This window comes from Galeopterus variegatus, unplaced genomic scaffold (assembly GCF_000696425.1).
Source record: "Galeopterus variegatus unplaced genomic scaffold, G_variegatus-3.0.2 Scaffold6652, whole genome shotgun sequence".
Lineage (NCBI taxonomy): Eukaryota > Metazoa > Chordata > Mammalia > Dermoptera > Cynocephalidae > Galeopterus > Galeopterus variegatus.
In genome coordinates, this window is record NW_007732763.1 from 17819 (window position 1) to 40919 (window position 23101).

Below are 23101 nucleotides of genomic sequence, written 5' to 3' on the forward strand. Positions count from 1 at the left end.
TGAGATGGCACTAGTCTACATGAGGTCACGACTTTAAAAAGACTGAAGTAGCACGTTCAGTTCTACAAGTGCTTAAGTGCAGAGAAGGTGGAGTACTGAACTTAACCAAAGATGAGTTTAGCCAGGCAAGTACAATGAAAGCAACTTACCATTGAGCCAAGAGTGATTGTCACAATGGACCACAGAATCTAAGCTGGATAACAAAGAACATGAGGGGTTGAACATTAAAAACAGGTGACAGGATCAATGAATTGTAATATAGTACTAAAACCACCCACTATAACATGAGGGGTTGAACATTAAAAACAGGTGACAGGATCAATGAATTGTAATATAGTACTAAAATCACCCACTATAATTGTAATGGACCACAGAATCTAAGCTGGATAACAAAGAACATGAGGGGTTGAACATTAAAAACAGGTGACAGGATCAATGAATTGTAATATAGTACTAAAATCACCCACTATAATTGTTTGTATGTCTACACATGACTCCCACCTCTAGAATGAACTCCAAAGTGGCATCAGTGTCTTATCTTTTAATTCTTAGTACCTCAACATCTAAGTTTGTTACCTGGATGAATGGATGCCATGGCTAAATGGAAATTCCCCATCCCCAAATATATGATATCCCCTGTGATATATGAAGTTGCTACTTTCTGGGGTTTTTGGCAGCTGGCCAGTACAGGAATCCTAAGCCTTGACCTTGGTGTTAAAACACCAAGCTCTAACTAACTGAGCTAACCAGCCAGCTCCCTCAATGCTCTTTAAGAGTTTAAAAAGTTGCAATGCTTCATCAAAACCTATGGTATGAACAAATCCTTTGCAATGAAACAAGATGCTAAATTCCCAGTGTTGTGTCCAAGAACTGAACCAGAAAACGTATCAGATGTATCCCAACTATAGTTAAATTTGCTCTTACTGAACACCTGGGTGGCAGGAAATATTTGAACTTCCCAACCTCTAATTATTTCACCTCCTTGCAGTAAATTAGCAGGACCCAAAACAAACCTTGAGAACAGTAAGCAAAGAAAGGGGAGCAAGAAAAGAAAGGAGAGCAAACACAAATGAAACTCTACTTTCTAAGCAGACATAAATCAAACTCAATTTGGGGATGGAGGAAAAAAATGCACAGACAAAGAGCGTGTAAAATATGTTTTATTGTTCTTTAAAAGGGTTCAGGGTTTGGTTTTAAATCAGGCTGCATACCTCTCATCAGTCTGACATCTCTCTCACCATGTCAAACTGGCTTCAGCTAGCAATACTTCATTAAATCCAAAAAAAACTGTTTTACTTTTGAGGAAAAAAATCCAGTTCTGAGAACAATTAACATTAGTCTGTAATTTAAAACAAAATGAGGGCTAATGTTCCATGTTGCTTTATACACCCTTCTCCTCATACAGAACAAGGAATGTAATTTTCCTAACTCAGGCAGGCACTGATACTGACGGACACTGCTTGTGCACATACACACAGACGCACACACAGACAAACACTCACACACCCTCCCCCCATACAACAAAATTCAGAGCACGCCAAAGGGAAAAGGTTTGTTACTGTATTGATCAAAACCCTTGGAGTCAACAGTCAGTCAATCTGATCTTAGAGGGTATGCTGTTTTGATCTTGAGTCTATGTTAAATAAGTCTACTGTCATGTTCTGAAATAAAGAATTTTGGATAGTACCATAATTTTTTACTTTAAAATTCCAGGAACAAGTTCAAAAAGCATTATTTTGTTTTGTGGAATGGGGGAGGAGAGAATCTACAGATTTGCATTTAGTTAAAAATCAAAACAACTCCGGCAATAGGAAATAGGCAGTTCACATGGCCGGCCAACGTCTGAGGTATCATCAGTGTGAGACAGGTCCTGGTCTATTCCCACTGGCCTAGCTGATGCTAACAAAATGAGAAGCTTAGGGCTCTGCACAGCAAATTCCAGCTGGACAAGATGACTCTAAGCATGTATTCAGAGCCTTAGAAGCAGGGCACTATTAGTACGTAATATTTAGGAGAAAAGAGTACAAGAGCCCCTGATGGTGCCCCTCCACTTGCTCTGTCAATACAGCTGGGTCACAACTGTCTTCTGCAAAGGAGTAGAAAAACAGCTTTTCTAAATCAGCACACTGAACCCAGCAAAAAGTCTGCACAAATGGTACTATACCACTTCACAAGCAACACAGTCCCTTTGCTACTCACTGGGTTGCACGATGTCTCTCTTCTACCCTGTTATGGCCTGTGGACACATACTCACTAGGCATTGTTGGTTTTGACCAAGCGATTTTTTCTTTTTTAAAACTCTCAAAAAGAACCTAGTAAGAAAATAACAAGGCAATCAGTGGTTAAACTGAACTGTACATAAGGGACAGTTTGGAAAATACCCATCAAAGGCATTTTTCAAGTCCAAAATTTTGTGAATTTGCTGTTACTGCCTCGACCATTCCTGAAAATTCATAGTACGAATAAGTCCTAAAACAAAAAATTTTAAACTACTAGCATTTCTCTGACATCAGTGTTTGGAAAATACCCATCAAAGGCATTTTTCAAGTCCAAAATTTTGTGAATTTGCTGTTACTCCCTCGACCATTCCTGAAAATTCATAGTACAAATAAGTCCTAAAACAAAAAATTTTAAACTACTAGCATTTCTCTGACATCAGCAGACAGAAAATCAGAGTAATGCTACAGCCCACAATTCTACAGGTGTAGAAAGTGTGCTAACTCTCTGCCCGGACACATCCTTAGTGATGGCCTGGAGCCCTCCCCTTCAGAAAACAAATTTCTGGGATACCCACTTAGCTTCATTGGTTGGGAAAGAGAAGAATTCGACTCTCAGCTAAGTTTCTGAGAAGAGAGACTCCTCTTAAAATGCCACTTCCCCACTAATTAACCAAAACAAAAGGCTCTTGGCTACTTTGCCTAATATTAGATAGGATTTTGAGGAAAAGAAATTAACATGAACACCCCATCATCAGTAAAGACTAAAAATCACCTGGACCATATGATATATGTATATATGCCACTGTTTTTTTTTTTTTTTTGGTTGGTTTTTTTTTTCTAAAAGTGTCCAGGTGGGATTAAGGCTGCCAGACTGCACACAAATCTACAGCAATAAGGGCTTCAATCCTATTCCAGCTACAATTTGTTTATCAGGGGAAATCGGCGGGGAGGGGGAAGGCCATGAGGCGGGTAGTAGGAGAAAGGAGAAAAGAGGGGGAAAATATACCCTTCTCCCCCCAAGAAAGAAGAAAAGAAAATCCCACCACAGGGAGATCTATGTGCCAAGCACAATGAAAGACTGTGCTCCCCAAACAGATGGTTCTGCACAGGCTAATGTTCTACTGGTTTTCTTTAGAGATCTACTTTGAAAACGTTAAAAAAGACAGGAGATTTTGAAATAATTCAATCCTGGCAGAAATTCAAATTCCAAAACTAGGAGCAAAATCATCCTTCACTGAATTAATCCCTTTTTTCTTTCTCTTTTTCTTTTCTTAACATTTTATTTATGTTATAGAGAGATTTCTTTTTTGTTTGCTTTTTTCCAATCATTAGGAGAGTGGTTGAGGAGTACTGAATCCATCACTACTTTGATGACACAGGTTAAGATTCCAGATTCACATTTCCAGGTACCAAGAGTTCCCTCTAAATGCCACAATCAAGTCAGCCTTCGTTTACATTTTTTTCTACTGAACACAGCAATGCCCATTGGTATCTCTGAAGCGTAATCGCATCTTAGGTCGGTATTTCTCCAAATAAAGCAGCTGTTTGGAATTGAATGCTCCCCTTCTTTTTCTGAAAATACAAGAATGGCAAACTTTATCATGTAAAAAAATAAGAGCTCTCTGATTCACTGAAATGCATTATTTTAAGGCCTAAGGCCTTTCAAACTAACTACATACAGATGAGAACCAGCATATTTCCCATAACACCACGTCTTAAAAGAGCTAAGATGCAACATGAACTTTCTGAGCCTTCCTAGAAGAATACAGATTTTCTTCACTGTCATTACAGTCTAGATAAGATAGTTTGTCAAGAGACACACATCTGACTACACTCTTCCCGATTAATATATTCTTCAGATTAGAATTGGTAGCAAGTATTTAGGATGCTCAAAAAAACAGACAAAAATGAGTAAGCAGGCTCAAGATGCACAGATGGCATTCCTAATTGGTAGCAAGTATTTAGGATGCTCAAAAAAACAGACAAAAATGAGTAAGCAGGCTCAAGACGCACAGATGGCATTCCTAAAAATGTTACCTTCCTAGAGCTGCTATCATTTCATGCCCTCTGTCATGAGTACTCTTTTTCCTTTCCTTTTCTTTCTTCTTTTAAAGAAAGGGTTGAAAGGGAAAGGGCAAGACAATAATTGCCAAAGAACTTTAGACAACAAAATAGCATGGCCTATTATTCCAAACCGATGCCAAGATTCTGTCTGGGCACTAACATCTTGATTTTGTGCCTGAACAGGTCACTTAAGAGTCCCAGATGACTAAGTGCTCCCCTATACATTCTTGCCTCTTGGTCACAGAGAGATGCATTTGGAAGGTATTTTGGAATCTATCCAAAGGGGCACTAGATCAATGAGACTCTACCTAGCTATTTTCAAGATTTCTGGATACTCAAATTATATACTGGACATATTCTACAACATCCAAATTGGCCACCCAAATTAGAAAATCTTTAAATCTGGGAACCAATAGTATCACCTCTTTATCACTTGCTCTAAATTTTTTGCATCTTCAACAACATTTTAAGCCAAAGACAGCAAATGAATACTTTCCATAATTCCTTCCTCACGCACGATCTGGTTTTATGTGTTTCTTAACATAAAACTTCATACTCACTGTCTTATAAACTGAACTGCATCTTCGTACTTCATTCCACATTCGATCAAAGCAAGTGCAACCAGCACAGGTGCCCTGCAGAGAAACCCACTTGTTAATATCCACAAATCTTTGGAATTAAAAGATTTTTAAAAACCCAGAATTACATATTACCAAACAAAGCAAAGCCTGAGCTTTCCATTTTCCTATACAGTAAAATATATTTTCCTATTCAGTAAAAATATCTCTATCATAGTTCCTATGATATTATCTATTTATAGTAATGCACTAAATTCTAAACCTATGAAAAAGACCTTTACTCTTTAAAACACCACCACATAATACCTCAAATTTCCTCATCACTATATACCATCAAAAATTCTTCACTGTTCGGGGGCCAGCCCAGTGGCGCACTGGATAGTGCGCCGCTTGGGAAGCACGGCGGCGCTCCCGCCCGAGGGTTCGGATCCCACATACAGACCGGTTCCCGCTCACTGGCTGAGCGAGGCGCAGGAGCAACACCGAGGGTTGCAATCCTGTTGCCGGTCCCCGGTCCGGTACGGGGGCAACACTGAGGGTTGCGATCCGTTGCCGGACACGGAAAAAAGACAAAAGACAAAAAAAAAAAATTCTTCACTGTTCATTAGCCATTATCACAGTAAAATAAATGGCCAAACATATTATGAATCTCAAGTGTCTCAGAATTTTCATTACAAATAGATTTTAATATTTCCTTATCAAATGCTAAAAAAAGTAGTAGACTTTGCCAATAAAATTCTTTTGATGAGCTAGGAAAGTGCCAAAGAACTAGTCATTAAGAATAGTTTGTCGGGGCCGGCCCAGTGGTGCACTGGATAAGTGCGCCGCTTGGGAAGCGCGGTGGCGCTCCCGCCCGAGGGTTCGGATCCCACATGCGGACCGGTTCCCGCTCACTGGCTGAGCGAGGCGCGGGAGCGACACCGAGGGTTGCGATCCCGTTGCCGGTCCCCGGTCCGGTACGGGGGCAACACTGAGGGTTGCGATCCGTTGCCAGACATGGAAAAAGACAAAAGACAAAAAACAAAAAAAGAATAGTTTGTCCATATTTTTAAAAAATCTAACAAAGGAAATGATGTTTTAAAAAAGTCCATTACAGGGCACCAACTTTGGACTACCTAACTAGGCTAGCTACTAGTAATATTGCCCCAAGTCAAGTTACAACACTATCTTCAGCCTTCAGGATAATGACTGAAACTTCTGACCTTATGAAGAAACTGTAATATACTAACATACAAAAAAGGAAAATAGCAAACAAAAGTAATAAGCGGGGCTAACAGCCTGAGTCACCACCACCTCGAGGCAATGGCAGCCTGTACTAATGTTATGAGTCAAAGTGCACATCATAAAGTGGCATTTAATATGCTGATGAAAGTGTTGCAACACCATTCCAAGCAATGCTTGGGAGAAAAGTTTTTAAAATCAAAAGTCCTTTCTTATTGTCCATACATCTCATTTAAAGAATTTAAAGTTCAGCCATCTGCTCTCTACCTATTAACTTTTCATTAATTTCAATCCAAAATTAACCATGTATAAATTCTTCAAACTCTGAAATGACTTTAGTTTTGTTGCCCATTTCAATGACCTTTAAACCTTTGATTACTTCAAAAGGAGAAAAAAATAAAACACCCACTAAATCCAGTGTGGCATCCAAATCTGATAACCAGATGAAACACCAAAGACTATTCTGAGAAATCATATCCTTTCCTTTCAGGTAATTTAATATTATTTAGTGCAGTACATGCAAATTTCTCCCAAAGTGAAATTTTCAACTGGCTTACTTAGGCATGATAATGAATTCATAGACAAAAGGGTAAGGGCTTACCTTCCCAATCCTGCAACACAATGCACTGCAACACAGCAACCTGGCTCTTCACGAAATTTGGTTTTTAACAGGTTTAGCCAATCATCTACTATCTGATTAGGGGGTGGAGCTCCATCATCAAATGGCCAATCCTGGAAAGAAATGACCCATTACATTATATTGATATTTTCTCCAGAATTAATACCCTAATGTAAAATGGCTGCACTCAGTACACAGGGCAGGCTTAATTGAACTAACTGTACTCTAGCTATACTTAACACAATTCTGATCATTGCTGAAAAATTATCCAAGACAGAATTTAAAGTATGTCAAATAAACGAGTCTCAATGAAGTGCAGTCAGTGTAGTACACACTTAAATTTATCATATGGAAATCTCTTTATCAGAGTCCTAAGAGCTAGTATTCTCCCAAGTATTATATCTGAAGAGAGTAGTATTTAGACATAATAGAGAAAACTATAAAGCCAAAACAAAGTAAGAGAGGACACAACACATGTCAACATGATTTAAAAGTCAGCTCTAGCAAAGTGTATCAACTGATGTCTCACTGGTCTCTACAAATACTTTTATGGATTATACCCCAGATGACTCTTAAGTTATGACATCTATTTTTTTAAAGAAAGGTTCTCTGATAAGAAATCTCCAATTGTTAATAAATCATAACAGATACATACTATCATCTCTGTGCTTTTTTTTTTTAAGTAGAAAATATTTTTTAAAGCTCTGTATAAATTATACATATCCTATTTAACAAGGAAAGTGCTATATGATAGGGTCCTGAACAAATGGAGACGATTTTCTCAAGTATCTGTTTCTCTTTTTGTATTCATCAATTTGGGTTATCTTTCAATTAAGAACAACCCCACCTCACAGTACAAGCAGGTGTTTATCTTCCTTACTAACCAGCTAGAGGTCCTAAAAAAAAACAATACAAATGGAGCTGAGAGGGTGGGTTCCGCATTTTACCCACCTTTTCTCCTCCCATCAAAGCTTCAAGGATAGAAATGCAAAAACATTGCAGGAATTTTTTTTTTTTTAAACATAAGGCTACTCTAACAGGATTGGATAAGGACACTTTAAGATACTAGAGAAGGAAAAAGAGAAAGGTGAGAGAACACTAAATTGATTCTACACTCATTACTGGCATCACTAGAACACCTCATGTAGTCCATTAGCCATGATAGCACATTATGTTCAAGTTGTCAGCTACACCCTGTAATTAAAGGGCTGTCAATATTACTATAAATGTCACTACAGAGTTTAAGTGTAAACAGCAGTAAAACTAGTAAAGCACCTTAGTTGAGAGCAGTAAAACCAGTAAGCACCTTATTAGAGAGCCTACCTCCTCTAAAATGCATGTAGTTAAGAAGCAATGATATAAAATGTGTTCACTTATTCATATAGTTTCTATCAAAAAAATCATTAATAACTTAGAAACCTCTGAACCTTAAACTGACACAGCTGAAACCAATATTAGTCTATTCCAAGGTGCCTCTGATTTGCAAGAGCAGGACTGAAAGGTCTTATTTGGGGTATATTCCCTTGCAGTGAAATGTTCCAAACCCTCTTCACCTTGCAAAAGTAAATTAACTCCATTTTAAAATCTCTGTCCGCTCCCGCCCGAGGGTTCGGATCCCACATACAGACCGGTTCCCGCTCACTGGCTGAGCGAGGCGCGGGAGCAACACCGAGGGTTGCAATCCCGTTGCCGGTCCCCAGTCCGGTACGGGGGCAACACTGAGGGTTGTGGTCCGTTGCCGGACACGGAAAAAGACAAAAAAGAAAAAAAAAAAAAAGACAAAAAAAAAATCTCTGTCTGAGAAAAAGAGAGAAATTCCAAGCTTAATGCTAAATGTCCTTGTTTTTTTCAAGCATAAGTTAGACCTTTAATTTTATCTGATCACAGCTATTTAAAACAAAACAAAAACCTAAATTTAAGGACCTGGAATAAATTCGACCTATCATCACCTTCAACAAACTAGTTCAAGGTCTTTAGTTCATTTCTATTTCACAAAGGTGTTTACCAACATTACTGATTCGAAGACTATGGTCAATCCAAAGTCATTTTCCCACCCTGCCATCTGTCAAAACAAGTTGATTTCTCATCTACCCACTACAGAACATACTCACAACACAGGGAAAGACTTGTATTCAGCTTAATTTCAGAAGCTTAAGTTTTGGGGTTTTTGCTTTTTAAACACAGGGCTGCATTTTACATGTTTACATTTATCCCCAGCGATTTCCAGCCGGTGAACCATAAAGCCATTTAGAAATGGGAATGCAAGCAAATTATTACCATGCCAAACTATTAAAACACATTTTTTAAAAACATAATGGGGCTGGCCGTTCGCTCAGCTGGTTAGAGTATAGTGTTGATAACACCAAGGTCAAGGTTCTGATCCCCTTACCAACCAGCTGCCCCCCAAAAAAACGTAATTTTTGTGTTTTCACAAAAATGAAGGTGAGTAAACTTTGCGTATCATCAGGTATGAGATGACTGCCTTACCAACAAGACATATATTCTCTTTGCACGAACTGCCTTCCCAACCACTGACCCATGTAATAAAGACTACAGAACTACCTCTCAACAAGTAGCAACTTTAGAGCACGGTATTAAACACCAAGATCAAGGGTTCAGATTCTCATACCAGCCAGCTGGGGAAGGGGGGGGTGCAGGTAGTAGAAGCATAACCTTGAACCAATATCTTCCTTATTACTTTTCTTCCTACCCAACTACTCACAGAAATCTCCAGTTCCCTACCTACTATTATATTGCCTTCCCACAATCAAATCAAATAGTTCTAAGACACCCAAGACTACAAGGTCAATTCATTCATTATGTGTTCCTAAAAGCTGCTCCTGTCATTTATTTATTTATTTATTTATTTTATTATTTTTTTTAAGATGACCGGTAAGGGGATCTTAACCCTTGACTTGGTGTTGTCAGCACCGCACTCTCCCGAGTGAGCCACGGGCAGGCCCTGCTCCTGCCATTTAGATGACCATTTACATAAGAAAGTATAAAATTTTAATGAATCTGAGGCTCCTGTTTTCTATAACGAAACAGTATATTCGCTACTAAAGAGGAATTTAATTTAAAAGAATAACAATAAGCTTGTGTTCAAATTGAACTATGAAAAGAAATCTAATCACACAAAAGCTTCTCGAAGCCTACCAAAAACCAGAAAGTGCCAGAAAACTATGCTGATTACCTTCTCCCTCTCCTCTATATCTTCTCCCACCTTTACCTCCTACAAGTTATCCACAAAATATTAACTAACTAATCTTATACCCACAAAGTGGCAGAGTATATTCCCATATGTGACTTAAGAATGTCTAATGGAAATTACTTTCAGTTATCTTCAAACTAGTAGTCTAGAAACAAAAGCTAAATACTGGGGTTTTTTGGTGTTTTTTTTTTTAAGATGACCGGTAAGGGGATCTTAACCCTTGTCTTGGTGTTGTCAACACCACACTCTCCAAGTGAGCTAACCAGCCAACCCTATATAGGGATCTGAACCCGTGGCCTTGGTGTTATCAGCACCACACTCTCCCAAGTGAGCCACGAGCCAGCCCCAATATTGCATTAATTTTTTAAAGAACACAAAACACAAATTTCCATTTTCTTGAAATAAGTGTGCCCTGAATTTTGCTTTCTATTTGTTGAAAATATCCTGCATTTGTAGACTTTAAGGGCAAAAATTAACAAAACTGCGACGGAATTGAAAGGAATTTCAAAAAGCTGCTATTGATACTGTATCTTCTATCATAAGCTCAAAAAGCAAAACTACTGAGTGCCAAGTTTTATAAATATCTAGGTTTGAACAGTAGAACTTGTTTGTAGTAAAATATTAAAACACTACACACTCACTAGAACATGGATTCCTTCTTTTTCAACTGGAGCTTTATCATATGTAGCATCACAAACTCGAACCAAAGTTGTCACTCCATACTTCTTAAGTTCCTTTAAAGAAAAACAATTATAAGGGAACTTACCTTTGCTGCATGTTTTAAAACCAAAAATCTTAGAAATGTACTGCTATAAATTGAAACAATGAGGTATCATTCTTAGACAAAGACCAAAATTATTCTCACTGTGGTAACATATATAACACTCATGCACTCTCAGTGGTAGTGTAAATAAGACTCTTCTAAAGGGCAACTTGGTAGTGTAACACAAACACTTTAAAAGTTCACATACACTTTGACCTAGAAATTCTACTTCTGGGAATTTATAAAAAGGAAATAATTAAAGAGTAAAGGAAGTAAGGCACATCCATTTAGTGAATGCTATGACAGCTATGAAAATAATACTAAGGTTGGAGGAAGATTTGGTTAAATATATAGTGTGATCCTATCTATATGTATATTTATTTTTTTTATTTTATTTTTTTTTAATTTTTATTTTGTCAATATACAATGTATATGATTATTATGGCCCTTCACCGACACCTCCCGCCCTCCTCCCTCTCTCCCCTCCCCCCCAAGAATGTCCTTTCCGTTTGCTTGTTGTAACAACTTCAAAAAAAAAGTATAGTAGTTATATCTTCTTCCCCACCCCCACCCCCGGTGTTTTTTTTTGTGTGTGTGTGTGTTTGTGGGTAAATTAATTTGTTTATTTTTTTTAGCTCCCACCAATAAGTGAGAACATGTGGTACTTCTTTTTCTCATCCTGACTCGTTTATATGTATATTTATAAATGCATATATGCAGAGAAAAAATGTCTAGAAGCCAGGTATTAAAATTAAGTTTTTAAACTGTCTTTTTGCTCATCCATATCTTCTGGTTTTTATGTAATAAGCACTTATTGCTTTTTTTAATTTAAAGAAACAATAAAAGTAATTTTAAAAGAGAAAAAGTTATATTATATTAAAGGCCAGCTAATGCACAATTATAGCCAGAAGCCTTGATCCTTTAAAACCCTTCCTACAGTGACTGCTTAACCCAGTGACTATCTTCAAGGGGCCACCAACATCTTTTTATAGTTGCAGGAGAACAGCAGCCTCTGCCATTTTGGAGTCTGTGGCCAAGGAATCCACAGGCTGAAAATAGTATTATGTAATTCAACCAGGCTTAAAGGTGACTGAACAATCTGAGGGCACAGAGTCCTGGATCAACTTGTACACTGTGCACACTCAGGGAAGTGTAAGTATAAATAAGCAGGAACAGTGATATCCTACAAGAAGTGTCCATCATTCAGTTACCTAAGGAGTAAAGTTATTTTAATTGCTAAACGACTTCATTTTTCACAGAAAAGCCTTCTTATAATACCGACTCAGGAAAGCTGACATATTATATTGAGTCAGGAATTTTAAAAATAAGTTTCAAATTACAAATAAAATCCCATTAAGATGAATTCCATAGTAGCCGTTCATTAAAAGGTAGCAATAGAATTTTTTATGGTATTTGTGACCTTAAGCAAGGCAAAACGTCTTTTGGTGCTGGCTTTGCCATCTATAAAATGAGAATCCCTAGGAGCACATCAGGCTCTCTAAGTCTACTCCATAAATACATCAACAAAAACCATGCTTAGATTGAAAACCTGGAAATGATTAAAAAATTTACATGCAAATGTTTGCTGAATAATGTATACAGAATTTCTCTACTATCAATAGAAAAAAAAATTAAGAATCTGACAAAATGCTACCTATAACACCTTTTCTTCTCCTAAGTTTCTGGACCCTTGTATATGATGATTACGGTCGCTATGTAGTTTTGGGGTGGCTTTTCATCAAAGTGGTAAGAACATTTGAGGTATAACATGGGTCTTAGTGTCAGAGACCTAGGTTTGTATACCACTTCTACTACCACATACTATGTGCCATTAGGCAAATTACTAAATGGCTCTGAACCTCAGTTCCCTCATTTGTAAGAGGGAAATAATAATGGCACCTATACCTCATAGGGTTTTTGTATTAGTGACCTTAAGCACAAACACTGCTTATTGTAATGCTGGGTATATACAGCGTTCAATAAATGTTAATTATTTTTATTACTGAAAGTACAACAAAAGAACTCTTAATAAATGTAGAAAGGACGCAAGAAAAAACATAGTACTAGATAATCTCTACAGTTTCCCCAAATTCCATAAATGCTCTTTTAAAAATCTGTTGTAACTAATTCAATGCACCTCAAACCAGGATTGGTAGGAAGGATGTCCATCCATACTCCAATCACAGAAATAAATAGCTTTGTGATAAGAGAATTTTTAATAATAGTATTAATTCTCAATGGTATTTTACCTATTAATCCAAAAAGCAGACCACGCTACAATCTTACCTCTGTGAACTTGTTGAGAGTAGCATTGGTAGGGTTGTGAGTTATCAGAAAACGCATGTTCTCATAGGAGATCTCCACAGGGGCTGGACGGTTCATTATGGCAAATTTAAAAAGTGAGCGTGCGTGCGTGTGTGTGATGGGGAAAATAAAGGAAAAAAAATCAATAAATCTTGAAATGTTTCACAGCAGAAAACATTAAAAAGACCACTAAAATGCCTATTATCGATCAGTGTTTTCTCTATTCAACTTGTTTATTCCTTATGAAGCTTCTCTCTTCAAAATATGCAGTATTTAGAATCCACTCGAATCCAAATTCAACTTGGGCCTCAGTGTCTGCAGATGGATACCTTCAGACTCCAAAAAAAAAATCCAACTACATACAAAACTTAAGCAGCCTTTACTACATTTAGGCACTAGTGAGAAAAGTTAAAAGTGTAGGTCGCGTTCCACTTTTGTTTACTTGATGCTTAATTTTACTGGAGTCATTAAAAGAAATACACTTGCAATTAAAAAAAAAAAAAAAAGCAAACTATTTCTGAGGCCAGTCTCGGTGTCCAGAGTCTTCAAGGCAATGTTAATTATGGCACATAGAACCCCCAAGCTCACTTGTCAGCAAAAACGCTGTGCTGAGCCTGGCAGAAGTCTGCCCTCACGCTCAGAATCGCCATAAATGTGCAACGTATATTCCAACGAAAAACCTAGGGGAGAAAAGCATAAGTAAAATGAACTGGAGTTGACAGTATAATAAACACAACGTTTGAAGTCAAGAATACATAATTTACAAGCCCAAAGACGTGTGAGATGTCAGCAATTCTAAATTATTGTCATCTATGAAGAATAGAATAAAAGAATTGGATATACCAAGAGTTTTAAAAGTCAAAGACTCAAAATTATGTCTTTTTCAAAACTGGGTTCAACAAAGTTTCTGTACGAATAAGATTATTTCTAACAAATCATGTTTTTTTTTTTTTCGGACCAGTAAGGGGATCGCAACCCTCAGCACGGTGTGGTCTGCACCACGCTCAGCCAGTGAGTGCACCCGCCATCCCTATATAGGATCCAAACCCACGGCCTCGGGGCTACCAGCGGCCACACTCTCCTGAGTGAGCCACGGGCCCAGCCCAACAAATCATTATTAAATGGCTGAATTTTAAATTCATTTAAATCATTTCAAATTATTAACAGGTATTTAAAGAAACCTTCCCTCCACAGACTCTTCATAAAGTTCAAAGATCTGTTTATTTTTCTGCTTTGATGGTTAGGTCCTTTACATATACTCTTTGCTTAATGTCTGTCAATGGGTGGAGGATATTTACCAGAATTCTACTTTGAGGAATTCTTTCTATCCATAGTATATGCACTGACCCTAATTGTGATACTAGCTCATAAAGCACTTTGTAAAAAGTATTCCTTTTCTTCACAACTCTGAGTAGTTGTTACCACATATGAGGAATGAAGAAAGAGGATCAGAGAAGTGAAGTGACTTGTCTAAGGTCACACAATGAATTAGTTGAGCCCATCTTCAAACCCAAGTATTTTGTTGGTCCCATGTTTTTTCCCATGTACCACAATGTCTGCTGACTCAACTAATGTATAAATCCCATCCTCTCATTTCTAGTCCAGTTTACCTTTTCACTATTTCTCATATCACTACCTCAAAAGTACAAAATCATCTGAAGGTCACTGATTAACACAGCATTCTCCTCCCCAACTATTAACCCTACCAAAAAACAAGGCAAGAAAGTGAAGTGACAGAATTTTATATTATTTTAGGTCTTCTGCTTTGAAACAGTAATCTTTACAGCTGGCTCAGCCAGAGAATGTCAACATTATCATAAATTCCTATGGGAACAGGCACAAGGTCTAAATTCTTTCACCTGCCTCTTCCCTAAGCCACACGAGAATCTGGGCTTACAGAAGAATAGGTTTTATTCTTTTACCCTCTTTTTTTGTGACACTCTAAATGTCATTTTATTTTGTAAGCTGCATACTTGCGGTTATATTACCATGGGCATGAACACAAAACTAAAACATTCCTAAAATACAAAAGACACATATGAAATTCAAAATGGCAGTCTAAGAATTTCAATGGTATTAGCAGAATGAATTACCCACTACAGTAAAAACACAAAATTTCTACAATGAAAACTAACAAAAACAAAATTCACACTACCACTCTTCCTCATAATTCTAACTAAAACCCCCAAACATAGCTACCTTAGATTACACAAAAAAACATTTCATAGAGTATTTTTTGTAGTCAAGGAATTTCAGAGCTTAGAAAAACGTAGCAATCAACTTCTCTGACCTTTAAAAAATAAATAAAAATAAATTTTAAAAACTTAAAACTTTTTCAAAATAAAACAAAACAAAGATGTTTGGGTCCAGAGAAGTTGAATGACTTAACTAAGACCACAATGCTAATTAGTAGCAGATCAAGGACAAGAACTCAGGTCTCCTAACTCCCTACTTATTTTTCCTTCAATTTTGGAGGTTCCCACATATTTTTCTAGTCACAATCTTTTTCATATAAGTGTAACTTTTCTTAAAATATCTGCTTGGCTGTTCATTTGCAACTCTGTGACCTTACAATAAGGGGGGAAATTGATTATTAAAGTAACTACTCAAAGAACAATGGTTTTGCATGTGGGGCAGAGCAAAACACAAGGAAATTCTAACCTGTTTGAATCCCTTTGGTTCAATGATGTTATCACAGCAAATGTGTATCAGCTGAGTAAGGGCACTGAAAGACTGGCATTTGTAGTGATGGCCAGGCTTCAAAGGTTACAGCTCTAGCATTAAGTTTTCTACCTAGCCTTCACTGTTTGTTCAGCAAACAGAACAGCTTCATCCCATCTTATTCCTCCAACCCCACTTTGGAAGGACCATTTCCAGGGATAAAGATAATTAATTATTAGATTTGTCAATTCTTAATACTAAGAACCCCAGCAAAGGAATTTCTGCAAAAAGAAACAGTATGTTCTATCACGGTTAACAGATACATGATAAAAGCAAGCTTCTGTTCCTCCCCTCCCCCATGAGTTCAACTACACATCAGCAGTTAAATTCTTGCACCTGTCAATCCAGATAAACTAATGTTAACTTCTCTAACACACTTAAGAATGCAAAGAAAACAACCTGTACAAAATCATAAACAACCTATTATGGCTGGAAAGTACTCAAAAGTTGCAGAGCCCTATATTTTAGCATAAATTCAGCACACATACACCATACAGGAAAACTTTCTTCTAACATTGTCTCTCTGGCATTAATTCTACTCTACCCACTTAAGTAAAAATTGATTATTGTTTTAATTTACTAGGTGACAGAAGAAGCTAGTTTACATGACACATAACAGCAAATTCAAACATACACCTAAATATTCTCTCCACCTTTTATCTTTTACAGAACCTAACTTTTAAAAAAATGTTGAACTTGGGACATTTCCATTTCCTAGGCAACATTTCCATTTAAACAAAAGAATATAACTTCACCGAAAAATTAGGAAAAAAAAAGATCTGTGACAGAGAAATCCTTTCAAATTATTATTATTTGGTGGTGGGAGTACGGGGGTCTGAACCCTTGACCTTGGTGTTATGAACACCACACTCTAATCAACTGAGCTAACCAGCCAGACCTCTTTTTTTTTTTTTTTTTTTTTTAAGATGACCGGTAAGGGGATCTTAACCCTTTACTTGGTGTTATCAGTACCACACTCTCCCAAGTGAGCCATGGGCCGGCCCTAGCCAACCCTCTTTTAAACTAAGAAGGTGAAAGAGGGAGGGAAGGGATAAAGAGAAAAAAGGAAAAAAAAAAAAAGAGGAGGAATCTAGAAGAAGAGTAAGTAGAATCCTAGCAAGCTGAGATAGTGCATTGACAATAAGACTAAATCAATAACAAAACAAAAACTACTTAAAACTTTGAAGAAGGGTATGTTAGAAAGAATTTAAATGTTTAGTATCAACACTCCCTGCTAATACCTACCTAGATGAGAATCTAAAACTGAAATGCATGAAACAATATAATATCCATCATTTAATCATGGCACATTCTTAAAATAGAAAACTACACAGAGATTAAAAAGAATAAAACACCGGGCCGGCCTGGTGGCGCACTGGAGAGTGCGCAGCTTGGGAGCGCAGCGGCGCTCCCGCCGAGGGTTCAGATCCCATGTGGAGACCGGTTCCCGCTCACTGGCTGAGAGCGGTGCGGGCGCAGCACCGAGGGTTGCGATCCCGTTACCGGTCAGTAAAAAAAGACAAAAAGGAATAAAAAAAAGAAGAAGAAAACAGCATGGTGCTGATAACACCAAAATCCAGGGTTCAATCCCTGTACCAGCCCAGCCACCAAAAATTTAAAAAAATAATAACAAAACATCTATATGAACTGATACAGAAAAACAGCTAAAAGACAGCACTAATAAGAAAAAATAGAAAGGTACATAACAGTATGAACAGTACATTTAGAAATATTTGTGAATATTGTATATGCTATCATATCCATGGACTACCTGAAAGGTTACAAAAATAAGAGGTAATAGTGGTTTACGGGGGGCGGGGTGGGGGGAACAGGATTGGAGGCTGGAGGTCAGGGAGCATGATTTACTTTATCATAACATACCTTCTGAACTGTTTTAATTTCTTCCGTGTACACATATTACCCTTTTATAAAAAAACTAGGGTGATAAAGAACTCTATAATGATTTACAATTTAACTATCTTCTTTTTTTTTTTTTTTTTTTTTTTTACCTTTTTGTCTTTTTCTGTGTCCGGCAACGGATCGCAACCCTCAGTGTCGCCCCCGTACCGGATCGCCGGCAACGGGATCGCAACCCTCGGTGTTGCTCCCGCGCCTCGCTCAGCCAGTGAGCGGGAACCGGTCTGTATGTGGGATCCGAACCCTCGGCGGGAGCGCCGCCACACTTCCCAAGCGGCGCACTATCGCAGTGCGCCACCGGGCCGGCCTTAACTATCTTCTTGACAGTGCTATAATCATAGGATTAGAAAGAGCTTCCAAAGGGCTAGTCCCTCTGTCCCAGGCAGGCCTGTACCTACACAATTCAGAAAGTTTTCTTTTGTTAAAGATACAAAATAACTGAGAAAAATCTATGTCCTACCTTGGCAACTGTAATTCTAAATTCAAATACAAATACAGCAAATTCAAAGGTATGAGAGAATTTTATAAAAGCAGCCCCCATTTAATTTAACCCAGTCTTGCTAATCATCCTTTTAAAAATCATACCAATCTACTCCCGTCAACTTTTCCACTGAGAAATCACCTCTTTATACTTCCAAATTAAATGATACAATAAACCTAATTTGATGAGCTATGCCAGTATTCACCAAATTAAAATAGCACATTATAATATAAATGCACAATAAAAGAATTCTAGATATAATAAAATCTAAAAGTAAAGGTCTGAAGAACAAGCAAGCATATATTTACTGTGTTACTTACCAGAAATTCTACAGGAAGTCATGCAAATTTGAGTCAGCTTGGTTTCTACACCCAGGCAACATGAAAGTATAATACTATATATAAGACTAAAACCTTGCAACAATTTTTTTCTAAAACAAATTCATTTCACATCAATAAAGAACACCCGCACTTCCCCTTAAAATAAGTACAATAATGTAATCTGTCAATAATATTTATCCCATGAAGAGCTAGACATTTTCCTTGCAAAGATCTAGTTAAGAATTTATTAATTCAAATATTTATGAACTTATACTATGTACCACATACTCCCACAGGTGCAGCAAGAGCAGTAAACAATTAAAAATTCCTGTCAGGATGGATCTTAACTTTTTAGTGGGCAGAAAAAGACAAAATGTCACACTGTACGGAGAAAAATGCAAAGTAGGGGAATCACAGTGCCAGAAAGGAAGGAGGATTCCAACTTTAAATAAGGCTATCAGAAAGGCCTCACTGAAAAAAGTGACATTTTATCCAAGACCTGGGGGGGTGAGCCAAATAGGTATTTGGGGAACATTTTAGGCAGAGGGATTAGCTACAGCAAAGGTTTGACGGTGGGGACATGCTTGGAGTATTCTATCAACAAGGGAGCAAGTGCTACTGGAACAGAGAGGACAAAGGAATGAGTAAAGTCAGGGAAATAAAAGAGAGCCTTATAAACCAACTGTAAGGATTTGGCTTTTATTTGGAGAACAATGACTCCAAATGAAGCCAAAGGAGGTGTCATTCAACAGTGACAACTCATGTTTTAAAAGGATCATTCTAACTGTTATGTGGAGACAGATTATAAGAGTAGTAAGGGTGGAAGCAAGGAAATCAGTTAGGGGCCTGTTGCTATATAACCCGGGAGAGAGATAATGGTAGCTTGGACTAGTGTTGCAGCTCTAGAGGGGATAAGAAGGCATCAGTTTCAAGGTATACTTTGAGACAGAACCCAAAAGGATTTGTCCACAGACTGGATATGGGGTTTGTGAAAAAGAATCAAGGCCCTTAGTAACTGTGAGAATTCAAAGAAGCCTAACAATATTCAGAAACTCCTCAGACAATAGACCATAAAATCTTCTCAACCATCAAAGAAGAAAAATAGGGAAATTCCTCTGTAAGTACTACTGTATCTACTTCATTTTGACCATTTGAGAGAAAAAGTATCTGAAGACTCATGAACTAAAGAGAACTCCTCTTTTCTAATTAAACACTCGACTTCTGGTTAACTGTTCTCAAAGTGAATTTTACTCATCTTTCATGACTTACTCCCAGCTCAACAAATCCCTGCAGAAACAACAGCTAAACCTATCATCTGTACTACCTATCTTTGTTCATCCCTCTGCTGTTGCATTTATCAAACTTAAACTGAATAATCTGGCTCCCTGAAACTTAGAAGATTTAATATGTTTCCCTCTCACCACTGACCACAGTCCTAGGGGGTTGATAAAGAATTATCCATTAAATTCTACACAAATTAGGATCCAAAATATTGGTAAGCTAAAAACAGCAAGATGTTTTACCGCTACAAAAAAAAAAAAAAAAAAGTTTCACAGTTACACTCTGGGTTATTCCCACTTTTCTACTTCCTCATTTAAGGAGGAAACTTGAGAATTAAGTTCCAGTACAGAAATCAATAATCAGTTCTATAAAAAGAAATTATGACCTTGACGGTGGGAAAATGTCTTTAACATTTCAGAACCAGCAGAAAATACATGGCCTGCCACTCAGAAAGGAAAGGAAAGCAACTAACCAACAACCACACCTGCTTCTGAGAACAGTGACAGTTATTTACTGAAGTCCTGTGGGGCCTGTTCCCACCCAAATGAAAAGAGAGTGGTTTTCAAATTTGAGTGTACCCTGGTGATCAGCAGTTGCCTTTTCCAGTAATTTCCACCTCTACAAGTAACTGTAAGAAAAAAATTACACAAAATATTTTCATGCCACACTTGGAAATATTTATTTTCAGTTTTGTACTCCATTTTTCCTCTAAAGATGAGCAATTCTCCAGATGAATTTCTTGTCTAAACATGTTATTTCTCCTTTCATAAATAAACTTTACAGTTAACAGCACTATGGCCAATTTTCACTTTTTCCTCAAAAAAAAGTTTTGAATAATACTGGCAATAACATTAAAAATCCTAATGGCACAATCCCAATACTGGGCATTAATCTAACTGTTTTCTGTTAATCTTTTAAAAATTACATTAAATAGCTCTATTAAATTGATTCTATTTATCCATACTTTCATTTCCAGGCAAAGGTACCACAGCTATCCTCTCTATAGACTGTGTTTAAAGACTTTATGTTCATTTTAAGACTCCCAAGCCTGTTTATTATGAAGTTTAAGCACATTCTTTTCCTAAATAACTGTGGTAACCTTCTTACAGGATAAGAACTATCTCCAATTAAGTTGCTTTCCCATAAAATTAAATCATAACATTAGTTTTCTTTCTTCCTACTATCCTTCTTTGTTTAATCTCAAAAGGCTAAGAAATTTTAGTTTCTAACATCACTATACATACATTAACCCAAAAACCACTGAATCAATAATCTTATTAAGAAGTGTATTTGAGATTCTGAACTTCAATTGTAATAAAACAAATTAGTAGTAAAAATCCAAAAGGACACCTGGATTCAGCCTGTCAACACCACTTCAAAATGTTTTCTGAGCTATATCAGGACAGTTAGAATGACTCTAACAGCTGCAAGTTCCCTAAGGTTGCAAAATAATACTTGGGAAAGGTTATTTGAATCACCTTTCAAAATAACCTACAGCACAGGAGCAGCATGCAAAGCAAAAACTTCCAGGCTATTGTTAGCATTATTTAAAATACACTATGTTTCAGAACTTAGCAGTTTATGGGTCAGCTTAACCCTTTCATTTCCCCATTTTGTCAAATGTAATGAGCACATTTAAATATCCTGTTCCAGCATCCACCTCCAAGAGGGGGTAGGGGGGAGCTCTCTATGTACAGGACACAGAATAAAAACATTCCAAAATAACAACTTGTCAGCATAAATTCTTTTAAGCCCCAGAAATTTTTCTGCTGTTAGGGCATTTTGCTCCAAGTTTCCCCTAAAATTGGGTAAGTTACACTTCACTTCCTCTCCTAAACTTGCTTTTTATAAATCACATTGTACTTATCACAGCCATTTCTCTTTATACTGAGTATAATACAAGATAGACAAGAACCCAAATCATTCTATTTGGAGCTGCTGGTAGCCTTTGAAAATATACTATCTACCCAATAATTTTCCAATAACAACATGATGTTTATTTTCACAAAACACAGTAATAGTCATAATCTTTAAAAACCATACAGTGAAAATAAATGTTTCATGTTACCTATGAATATAAAGTAAAAAAAGTGAAATACCTCTATAATGCCATGTCAAGGGGTTATTATTCTTTACCCACTAGTTTAGTTCAACATGGATTCAATGACCTGCAAATGAAGATCCTATCTCACCAGAAAAACAATTGCCAGTATAGTCTATGAGTTGTATTTGAGTGGTTTTCACCCAAAAAGATCCAAATTATTTGCATAATTTAAACTAATCACCAAAAGGAAACTTGTTTACACACATGTTGAATGAAGAATCATGTCACTAGAATCTATTGTTTCTCCATCATATCCTTCTCAATTTGCTGACAAATCCTGCTGATGACTCATATCCTTCTGCACTAACCAGTCAGTCTGTTCCCTCATGATAGGCTTTTTTTTTTTAACCAATAATGGCAAGTAGAAAACACACCAATCTGTTTTGCTCCTAAAAGCAATAAATATTAAACATATGTATATAAATCCAATTTCCAAATACTGTAATGGTACAACCTAGTGAACGTTTCCTGTAAAGCAGTAGGAGGGGGAAAAAAAAGATGCTCAAATCTTAAGTAAAAACTAAAGGATAACTGCAAGAAAACAGACCTGATTATGAATTTGAATTCTTGTCAAATGATATATTAGTTAAGAGCCAACATTTTTGACCACTGCAGAAATAAAAATATAAAATTATTTATCTGATCTGCTAAAACAAACATATCATGTGTGAGTTTTATGCCAAAAGAATTAACATTTTCTGAGAAGAATGAAATTTCAACCCAAAAATACTATGAAAAGAATCAAACACACCATTTCTCTAAAGGTAAAGACTGTTCTAATGTTCAAAATATTTTTTCAAACCAGGCTCAACTAGCAAAGTAAGGGTCACAGAAAAGCCTAATCTTAAAGGTCAGTACAGTTTAAAAACCCAACATTGTACAATGTAAATTTATATTTGAATGACGAAATTTAGTTTCTAGGCCACTTAAACTGGAGTGGATGCCATATTAATAGAATCTATGGGCAAGGAAATCAGTGCAACCAAACAAAAAACATTAGTATTCATGTCACATAAAAAATATTGGTAAAGGGGCCGGCCTGTGGCTCACTCGGGATAGTGTGGTACTGATAACGCCAAGGCCACGGGTTCAGATCCCATAAAGGGATGGCCGGTTAGCTCAATGGGTGAGCGTGGTACTGACAACACCAAGTCAAGGGTTAAGATCCCCTTACCAGTCATCTTTAAAAAAAATAATATATTGGTAAAAACTGTCACTTTCTCAGTCATTTTCTGGGAACGATTTTGGTGTCCTGTAAATCTACACTGACTGAACAAACAGTCCAGGAAAAACCACCT

The 23101-nt window shown here is 37.0% G+C and overlaps 1 protein-coding gene across 1 annotated transcript in view; it reads right to left on the bottom strand.

Moving 5' to 3' along the window:
* Window positions 1–1142: 1142 nt before the first annotated feature.
* PTP4A2 (protein tyrosine phosphatase type IVA, member 2) overlaps window positions 1143–23101 on the bottom strand; it is a 26877-nt gene continuing 4918 nt past the window's right edge. Inside the window, exons 2-7 of the mRNA XM_008591109.1 lie at window positions 12962–13659; window positions 10554–10646; window positions 6684–6814; window positions 4844–4918; window positions 2528–3791; window positions 1143–2381 (exon numbers count right to left, since the gene is read on the bottom strand). Of these exons, the coding sequence (XP_008589331.1) occupies window positions 3683–3791; window positions 4844–4918; window positions 6684–6814; window positions 10554–10646; window positions 12962–13057 (504 nt within the window). The 5' untranslated portion in view covers window positions 13058–13659 and the 3' untranslated portion in view covers window positions 1143–2381; window positions 2528–3682. The remainder of the gene's footprint in view (window positions 2382–2527; window positions 3792–4843; window positions 4919–6683; window positions 6815–10553; window positions 10647–12961; window positions 13660–23101) is intronic.